This window comes from Berghia stephanieae, chromosome 15 (genome assembly GCF_034508935.2).
Source record: "Berghia stephanieae isolate SIO BIC M18660-M18661 chromosome 15, UCSD_Bste_1.3, whole genome shotgun sequence".
NCBI lineage: Eukaryota > Metazoa > Mollusca > Gastropoda > Nudibranchia > Aeolidiidae > Berghia > Berghia stephanieae.
The window spans coordinates 20126478-20137482 of record NC_088374.1 but is presented as its reverse complement, the minus strand read 5'-3'; the positions used below and the strand labels follow the sequence as shown (position 1 = coordinate 20137482).

The 11005-nt window shown below is 36.3% G+C and overlaps 1 protein-coding gene across 1 annotated transcript in view; it reads left to right on the top strand.

Annotated features, from left to right (window-relative positions):
* Positions 1–724: 724 nt before the first annotated feature.
* LOC144960536 (uncharacterized) overlaps positions 725–11005 on the top strand; it is a gene marked incomplete at its 5' end in the record, with an annotated part of 14362 nt that continues 4081 nt past the window's right edge. The window contains 3 exon segments of the mRNA XM_078893728.1: positions 725–824; positions 7153–7274; positions 8327–8453. Of these exon segments, the coding sequence (XP_078749854.1) occupies positions 725–824; positions 7153–7274; positions 8327–8453 (349 nt within the window).

Genomic DNA, 11005 nt, shown 5'->3' with positions numbered 1-11005 from the left:
TTTAATTTTTTATTTATTATTTTAATTATTATTATTATTATTATTATTATTTTATTATTATTATTATTTATTATTATTATTATTTATTATAATTATTATTATTATTATTGTTATTGTTATTATTATTATATTATTATTATTATTATTATTATTATTATTATTATTATTATTATTATTATTATTATTATCATTATTATTATTATCATTATCATTATCATTATTATCATTTTATAACAGTGGTGGGCATCATTCAATTCACTCTGACTCTGTCCTTTCTCTTCTCACTGACACCAACGCCCTTGAAATTCTGTCCCAAAAAAACTGGTTCCTATTACATTGGAAGTGTAAAGCCACTCTTCTGGACTGAATGCATGCCTTGTTTAAATGATTTTCGAGTTTCAGAGTGATGTCATTTTATTATCAAATCTAAATAAAATGTTTATCATCATTAAAGACCAACCATCTTTAGAAACTGCCCATACATCCTCTTTCTGAAATAGTTGTGTCACCTTATGATTCAATAGAATTTTACCTATTCTTTATAATTTCTCCTTTTTACATACACACTTCCAAAAATTTATGAACAGGAAAAAATAGAAGTGACGTCATGATTTTCATCCCCTATTAAGCGTCATCATGACTAATACTCTTAACGGAATCGAACTTTCCTGTGTTATGCTGTTGATTTTAATCAATATCCACCCCATTCACCCTTTTCATTTAGGAATTTTTTCTTCCAATGCGGAAAAAAAATGCACGGAAGAGATGGTAGACAGTTGCAGAATTGAAACGTTTCAGGGCAAACCAGCTGAGATCGATTGCTGGTGAGTTAAATGAAAATTAATGTTGTTTTTCTCAATGTTTATGATTTAATTGAACTTGATTACTTGTGATTCAATCGACTATTAAATATATTCCATTTTTATCGTTTACGTGTATTACCAACCGGATTGCTGTTGGTGAGTTGACTGTAATAGTAGTAGTAGTAGTAGTAGTAGTAGTAGTAGTAGTAGTAGTAGTAGTAGTAGAAGTAGTAGTAGTAGTAGTAGTAGTAGTAGTAGTAGTAGTAGTATGTATAATAGTAGTAGTAGTAGTAGTAATAGTAGTAGTAGTAGTAGTAGTAGTAGTAGTAGTAGTAGCAGTAGTAGTAGTAGTAGCAGTAGTTGTTGTTGTTGTTGTTGTTGTTGTTGTTGTAGTTTTATTTCATTTTTTAATCGTTGAAAAAGACGGACAAAAACAGACCTCGATAATGGACTTGGTTAAACGTTGAAATGGGCAATAATTTGCTTTGATTTGACAGTGTATTTCCAATATTTCCACAATAAACCCACACCAGCATAACCTCATTTGCCGGTCTGATAATCCTATTCCTTATGGGCTTATTGTTGTTATGGAATTTTTTAAAAATGACGCTAAATATTGTCCATTACAACAATGTAGGACTGTACTTATAGAGGATCCGGATCTCTGCCCATATCAATTTTGGTTATCAGACTTGCAAAGAGATAAATGTCGGCTCAGGTGTATCCCAAAACTAATTGGCGGTGAGTTAACAGAAAATTCAACTCTATTCCATTTCTATCGTTCTATTATCGTTTTTTGTGTTCTGAATTATGTGACCTAATGTCGTATTATGTCTGTGTTCGCCACAAGTGGAAAGTGAGTTTGAATTTTAAAGTATTCAAACAGACTTGAGCATTTAAATTCAGTAGTTATGAGACGTTGATTTTGCAGACACAATGGCATTGATTTGAAATATACATCAACAAATCAAAATAACACTGAAACCTTAGCTGTAACATCGTCAAGAGGTGGTCTTAACGTGAATAAAGCGAAAACAAAGTTTTAAAGATTAGAAGCTACCAACAAAAATCAATACATATTTCAAATGAAACCCTACTAGAGATCAATACTGGGAAGTGTAGGAGACACAAATGGAGGAAGAGACAAGGAGGTCGCATCGAGAATTGGTAGAACCTGTATAGTCCTCGACCTAATGGGCCAAAAACAAAAAGAACTTCTTTTGACTGTGAAGCACAAAAAGCTGTCATAGTTTGGACATATGCGAAGACATGATAGTCTCGAAAAAAGGATAATGGAGGGAAGAATTGAAGGAAAGAGAGGCAGAGGAAGACAAAGGAAATCCTGGACAGATGGCATCAAGGAAGCTACAGGACGGCGCATGGCAGACTGTAACGAGGCTGCAATGGACCGTGAAGGATGGAAGGCCATGACATCCGACCTCTGGAAAGAGATGGAACCCGGGTAAGGTAAGGTAAGTATAGCCTTTCAAATCCTGAAAATACATTGGGGTCTCGAGTATCGGGAAAACTAAGAATTTATTATACTGATGTAAAGTTTGTATCACTGTAATGGGTCAGAAATGTGGAGGACAACCAGAGGCATCGCAAACGAATAACAGGCTTTTATAAAATGTCTTAAGGACGGTTTTGGACAACAGTAGGACAGAAAAAGTCAGAAATGGAAATCTTTGGGAAACTGTTAATCAGCAACCTATCGATATACAAATCAGAAAGAGGAAATGGGGATGGATGGAAAATCTTCCCACAACATCACAAGACATGCTCAGCTCTGACATGGAATCTTCAAGTAGAAAGAAGGCCAGAGAGGCCAAGACATAGGGGACGCAGAAATCGGTGGCGAAGAATCACAGTGGAGGAAGCAAGGAGAACGGGCTACGCATGAAGCAGGTGGAGGAAACAGCCCAAGGAAGAGTCAAATGGCGAAGGATCGCTGATGGCCTATGCTCTAACTTGGGTTAAGGGCTGAAGTAAGTTAAAAAGTATCGAGTAAAAGTACTCAAAGCGCTTTACAAAGAGGACCCTGTCAAGCCAACATCAACCCTTAACATGCACGACAAGACATGACGCCTGTTAGGCAAAATAACAGGACAAATACAACGCTGCTAGCGGCTAGAAACTCATTCTAAACCTGATTAGGGTGAGAGAAGGCGAGTAAATAGTCTTTTCCAAGGACTCAACCATGTGTCGTTTGGAGCGGGACTCGAACCCTGAAACTTTCAATCTGAAGTCGTGTCAAATCCCTAAACCATTTAGCCAAACACACACAACAAACGAGAAACACAGACACACACACAGACATAAACACATATATATATATATATATAATATATATATATATATATATATATATATATGGTTGGGGGGAGTTAGCTAGAACCACGTAGTGTGCTCGACAGTTACTTGGAGCGATTTTTTTTTTACTTTATCCAACAACGGTGTTTTGTCCTAATCGTGGAATCATCAGGGAATCCTGGTGTCTGGGAGGAATGTTGTTGTTTTCTGTCAATTTGCGCCAATGTTGTTTCCGGCTGTAGGTTTGTTGCACATGTGTGTGTAATTTTGGATGTGTGTGTGTTGGTTGTATCGTGTTTTAAACTGGCCCTCTGTGAGTCCGATGTCGTATTCCTGTTAGTCTGTGTTGTTGTGTGTAGCGATTGCTTTGTATATAACACATGAATCCAATCAACATCGTACAACGCAAATCTAGATTGTCAAAAGACTCAAACCTTTCTATAAAACAACTGGCCCCAACATTTACGCTCTAAAACAGTGGGTACACAAAACCCTTTGACTACAAATCCAGAGAGAACAAAAACCCCAACAAGCCACCCAAAAAATCAAGATCACGCAACATTACATACTTCATCCCCCCCCCCCCACCAACCTTTTCGACTAAAATGTTACAACCAAGATAGGACGTAAATTCAAAAAAAAAATGTTAACACCTGCTTCGCTCGCGACCACAAACTACATAAAATCCACATCAGAAACACAATGAAGATCGGATATTCATTCATGAGCAAAACTGAAGACATAATCAAAGAAGACAACACACGCAACGTCAATACACATAACCAACAAAACAACACACCGAAAAAATAAAACAATGCAACAGTAGGAACAAAAACCTTTGCCTCCTCCAAGTTAAATGCCTTGAATCATGTGTTATATACAAAACAACCGTAATTCACAACAACACAGTCAAACAGAAAAAGTGCATCGGACTGACAGTGGGCTACATCAAACACGATACTGCCAACACATCTAAACCTTCAAACACGACGGATAAAGATCCTCACCTACGTTGAGCGAACACATCTTGAAAATAAATAACTCAAACACACACTACAACATCACATGGAACATAGACTCAAGCAAAAAAGCTACATAGTAAACAAAAACATGACCCTATTCCTAGAAGAGAAATATCATATTATAGTTTTTTTTTTAAAAAACACGTCACACGAAACAGATAGAGATAAATATATTCAGCACGTGCTTACACAGGAAAAACACTTACTTTCCAATATACACTAAACAACCCAATTATACAACCACTACCCCAGACGAATCCCACCCCCCCCCAACACAACCCTACACCCAGTCGCTTACATATACACACATCCACACATTCACACAAATGCGCAACAAACCTACATCCGGAAAAAAAAACATTGGCGAACAATTAGATACAGAGATCACCATAAAAGACCTACATCACAGCCTAGACAACATGAACATAAACAAATCCCCAGGCCCCGACGGCTTAACAGTAGAATTTTACAAAAGTTTCTTCCCACTCCTTAAACAAAACCTCCTAGAAGTGACCAAAGAAATACACCAAGAAGGACAATCAACGAACAGCCAAAAGATAACATACATAAACTAATACCCCCCAAAAAAACACAACAGACGTCAAACAATAAAGACCTTCTAAATACCGACTACACAATTATAGCGAAAACCTTAAGCAACAAAATCAAAACTTACCTACCCCAAATATTAGACCAAGAAAACACATGTAGTATCAACAACAGAACAATAGAGCAACACACAAACTTCATCAAAGACCTAATACATTATGTAAAACAGACCCTCTGTCTCTCTCTCTCTCTCTCTCTCTCTCTCTCTATCTCTCACACACACACACATACACACACACACATACACACACACACACGCATACATTTTGTCCATCGATCAAACACTGGAATATAACAACATAGGCCCTTATTTCAGAAAACGGATAAAGATACTATACAACAACCCCTCCAGCTGTGTAATTGTCAATCAAACAATATCCGATCCCGTCCAAATCGGTCGGTCAGTACGACAGGGTTGTCCTCTCTCGTCCCACTATACATTTTATGTCTAGAAACTGTTTAAGAAAAAATAAATAAGAGAAACTCGAAAATTAAAGGCACCAAAATCCCCGGAAAATCGAACAAAAAATTCATCGCGTATACAGATGATAAAAACCCTGTTTCCGAGAGATATGCCTAGCATACGCAAAATTTAGAAATCTTCAGCGATTTCGGCCTGGCATGGTGGTGCCAAACTAAATATTAAAAAGACCAAAATCATGAATCTCGGACCTGAACCCTTAGAAATGAAAACGCCCAGGAACCTGACATGCAATGGGTTAACCAAATTAAAATCCTCGGAATAACGTACTGCCAAAGAACCACTACACCGAAACACATCTGAAGAGGAAGTATACTCAACATAGACAAGAAACTACACTCATACACATTAGATAGGATGGTCTGGGTTTAAAAAAAAAAAAAAAAAAAAAAAAAAACATTATTGGCGCCAACCGACAGAACACAACGACATTCCTCCCAGACACCGGTACTCCCTGATGATTCCAAGTCCAAGATTTGGATGAAACAACGTTGTTGGAGAATGTAACAAAAAAAAGAGGTGAGAATATATATATATATATATATATATATATATATATATATATATATATATATATATATATATATATATATATATATATATATATATTCTCATCTCATACAAAACGATTGTTTAAAACATTTGACACTCTAATTTCTTGCCTTTTGAGAAAATGTAATATTTACCACAATAAAACAAATTGGCTTAACTATATGGTCTAATATGACACTCGCCTTGGGTCGGAAGGTCATGGGTTCAAGTACCAGTCTGAGCAGGCCATAGTTGAATCCTTGGAAAAGGCTCTTTACTCCCATTATCTCACCGTACTATATAAATAGTACTTAACCGTTAACAGCATTGTCTATGTCCTAAAAAATGTGAAATCGCCTAACAGATGTCATGTCTTGTCCTACATGTTTAGTGTCGCTGTTGGATTAGGGAACCCTTGTAAGGTGCTTGAGCACGTTTAGTGGATATTACGATATAGAGATACTCACGTTTTGAAAGTCTCTTATAATTTTTGGCTTTAAATTCGGTGTTGAACTCCTCGTCCTTGTCGACATAACCCCTTTTTAAGGCCACGAGTCACACAGGCATCATTGTGCGGCTATGTTGTCTAGTGATATGCCACTCGTTATGGATCAGAAAGTCGTGGGTTCGAGCGTCGCGCTCGGCGCATAGTTGAGTCCTTGGAAAAGTCTCTTTGCTCACATTCTCTCACGTACTCGGGTGTAATATGAGTACCTGGCCGTTAAGACCGTTGTCTTTGTCCCAAAAATTATAATATCGCATAACTGGCGTCATGTCCCGTCGTTCATATTAAATGTTGTCGTTGACCAGGGACCCATTGTAAGCGCTTTGAGCACATTTAGTGGAAATTGCTCTATATAAAGCTCTTTTTTTAAAGATCTCCTCGCCTAGGAATTATGTGAAGGAATATAGAGAATACATCACCAGGAATCACCCATGTTGTCCAAAGTGAGTGAATTGAGGGTTAATATTCTTGCCCAGGGAAAAAAAAACAAAGTTCCTGACGTGGGGCTCGAACCCGTGACCTTCCACTTCACAATGCAATGCTTTAACATCTCGGACACTTTATCCTCCCATTATATGTCATATATATCAAGTTTATTTGTTGTTGTTTTTTTTTTTTGTTTTTTTGTTGTTTTTTTTAACCCTCTCCTTACCACCTACAGCAAAATCGTCATATTTGTTACGACACAACATACAATTTTTCTTATTCAGATTCATTTTGCACACCACAATGACCTTTGTTTAATTAATAAAAACATAAAGTTGTTTTGTAGAGAGATTGTTTGAGTTTTAAAAAATCATTTTTTCTGCTGGGTAAGCCTGCCATTTTGGGAGAATACTGAAAATGAAAGGTAAGGAGAGAGTTAAAGCAGCGTTATGTTTTATCCAGGTTTTACCGTGCCACTACTGAATGCCTTTTGAAACTTGAAGACAGCTGCAGGGGGACTCCAGTGGAAGAGTATTTCCATTCTCGACTGACTTATAATAGTCGAATCGGAAGTGACTGCCCAGGTAACGTTATACAATGCTATTACAATTGCAGTGTGATACCCAGATTAAAAATCATGGCCGAAGCAAATATTTAACATTTAAAGCAAGAATCCACACAAATAAAACAAAATAAGAACCAAGGCTTCAAAATGGTATTTTGTCACACGGTCGTGTGGGATGACATTCGCCTTCGGATCGGGATGTCTAGGGTTTGAGTCCCGCTCTGAGCGCGCATAGTTGAGTCGTTGGAAAATGTTTTTTACTCGCATTCTCTCGTCGTACACAGGTGTAAAATGAGTACTTGGTAGTTAATATTGCTGTCTCTGTCGGGAACAGTAACACCACAATGCTAGTGGAGTGTGATGCAAGCGAGGGCTCAAAGCGTAAAACGCGGTCCTTTGTAAAGACTATAGGCAACAAAATTGTCCCAACTATCCGGTAACGAAAGTTTTCAAAGTTTATTCTTCTTCTTCTTCTTCTTCGTTCCCGTCACGTCACATGGTCAGTCCGGTCTGGTGAATGAAGCCCACAGTGGTCCTGAGGTCGTCCTCACTGCCGTACAGCTTCTTTGAGTATGGGGTTGGGTCAGGCCAGAAGTTCCTTCTCAACTGGTTGTACTTTAGACATTCCATTAGGACATGATGTCCATTTTCATTTTCAGTTTATTCAATTTTAGGCTTTCACCAATAAATCAACACTTTGATGACAACATACATGAAAGTGGGGAAAAAAATGAATAACTAAAAATGGTAAATGGAAGCAAAAAAGAAACTGATACACCACACAATAATACAACCTCTATGGTGTAATGATATCACATCTGACCGGTAATCAGGTCTGAGGTTTGATTCCCAGTCGAGGAAGACTGATTTTTATAGGGTTTTTTTCTTGAATATTTCTTTCTTGCTTTGTCTGGCTCTGTTTCATTGACACTCTTTCAGATCTATATCTTCCACTTGTGCCTTCTCCCCAGTTTCTCATTTTGATAAAGAAAGAAAGAGATAACATTCATGCGCGTGATTCAACACCAAAATTTTGTTTTTGCTCTTTTTTTTTCTTTTTCATTTTTGTAGGCTTACCGGACGGGACCTGCTCTTTCAACATTTATTCTTCTTGCACTACGTCAGTCCCTTGGGGTGTGAGGGGTAGTGGAATAATGTCAAGGGACGATAAAAGGAAAGCATGCAAGGAATTCCAAGGGTAAGACACAAGAAAGTTGCGAACAACTGTGGATTGTCCCATAAAAAAATAAAAATGAACAAAATTGAAAAAGAAATGAACTCATATTTCGCGCAACATCCACTAACCGTGCTCAATGCGCTTAACAACGGGTCCGTAGCCAACAGAAACACTTAACGTGTAGGACGAGACATCACGTTTGTTAAGATTTTTTTTTCGACAGAAACTGCGCTGTTAGTAGTATGGGGAGATCATGTGAGTACAGAGACTACACTGTTAGAAGTAAAGCGATATCATGTGAGTACAGAGACTACACTGTTAGAAGTAAGGGGAGATCATGTGAGTACAGAGACTACACTGTTAGAAGTAAGGGGAGATCATGTGAGTACAGAGACTACACTGTTAGAAGTAAGGTGAGATCATGTGAGTACAGAGACTAAACTGTTAGAAGTAAGGGGAGATCATGTGAGTACAGAGACTACACTGTTAGAAGTAAGGGGAGATCATGTGACTAAAGAGACTACACTGTTAGAAGTAAGGGGAGATCATGTGAGTAGAGAGACTACACTGTTAGAAGTAAGGGGAGATCATGTGAGTACAGAGACTACATTGTTAGAAGTAAGGGGAGATCATGTGAGTAGAGAGACTACACTGTTAGAAGTAAGGGGAGATCATGTGAGTTGAGAGACTACAGTTAGAAGTAAGGGGAGATCATGTGACTAAAGAGACAACACTGTTAGAAGTATGGGGAGATCATGTGAGTACAGAGACTACACTGTTAGAAGTAAGAGGCGATCATGTGAGTAGAGAGACTACACTGTTAGAAGTAAGGGGAGATCATGTGAGTACAGAAACTACACTGTTAGAAGTAAGGGGAGATCATGTAACTAAAGAGACTACACTGTTAGAAGTAAGGGGAGATCATGTGACTAAAGAGACTACACTGTTAGAAGTAAGGGGAGATCATGTGAGTACAGAGACTACACTGTTAGAAGTAAGGGGAGATCATGTGAGTAGAGATACGACGCTGTTAGAAGTAAGGGGAGATCATGTGAGTACAGAGACTACGCTTTAGTAGCATGGGGAGAGCATGTGAGTACAGAGACTAGACTGTTAGAAGTAAGGGGAGATCATGTGAGTAATATTAATACTACTACTAATAATAATAATAATAATAATAATAATAATAATAATAATAATAATAATAATAATAATAATAATAATAACAATAATAATAATAATAATAATAATAAATAATAATAATAATAATAATAATAATAATAATAATAATAATAATAATAATAATAATAATAATAATAATAATAATAATAATAATAATAATAATAATAATAATAATAAAATAATAATAATAATAATAATAATAATAATAATAATAATAATAATAATAATAATAATAATAATAATAATAATAATAATAATAATAATAATAATAATAATAATAATATAATAATAATAATAATAATAATATATAATATAATAATAATAATAATATAGCAATGACTATGACAATTTTTGTTTTCTATTTTTGTAGGAAATACTACTCTTAAATAAATGCCCTATGTCCACTGAGTAAAAATCTTTTTGAATTTTGAAAATCCATTAATACATAACAAAGTTATGCAGTTTCAAAGATGTCATTTATTTGGAAGACTCACAAAGAGAAAAAATTGCGGAAAATATGGGACGCTTTTTCTGCGTATTATTCTGGTTTGTGCCTGTATCTCGCTTAATACGTGGAATTAGATATTAATACTTGGCAATTTTATGGCACAATTACCAGAAAATATGATGAAGACATCAGAAGAGTTCTAACTTGTATAGATTTAGAGCTGTATGGCTAGGGTCAACTATAATTTTGTTTTAGAAATATACATAATATTGATCATTTGGAACTTTTCCGAAGTGTAATCTTGTGTCTACAACCCATACAAATGACACGAAAAATGCCTGCTGAATTATTATCAATCAGTCCCGTGAGACCACGGCTTATGTTAGTTCTTGTATTTATTTGAGAGAGAGAGAGAGAGAGAGAGAGAGAGAGAGAGAGAGGGAGAGAGAGAGAGAGAGAGAGAGAGTTAATCTACTATCCCTATGACATAACAATTAAAAAATACCTAATTTTTAAAAAGCGCGCGAGGATTTGTGCCGTCCGTCGTCGCGAACAAGGTTGCCAGATGGCCACGTGTGTGGCCAAATATATATTTTTGTTTCATTTTTTTTACATTTTATTCATCTATTTTTGTCTTAGTGACATTTATCCTAGTCTATTCAAATTTCTGTTGGTCAAAATTTAGTTCATTTTAAGTGGGCCAGTCTTAATATTGAAAGCCATATGATTTTCTATTAAGCCACTTTTGAAGTCGAATTTGGTCAGGTTAAAGTCTGGCCATCTGGCAGCCTTGCCTCGCTCACGTCATTTTCGTGTCGCGCGATGGTGGAGCAAAATGGCTGTCTCCATATTTTCACTCATTGAAATGCAAATTGGGTTGATGTTTTGTGAGAATACTGGAAAAGTACTTATCAAAATCGAATGAAATTTGAAATATAAATAG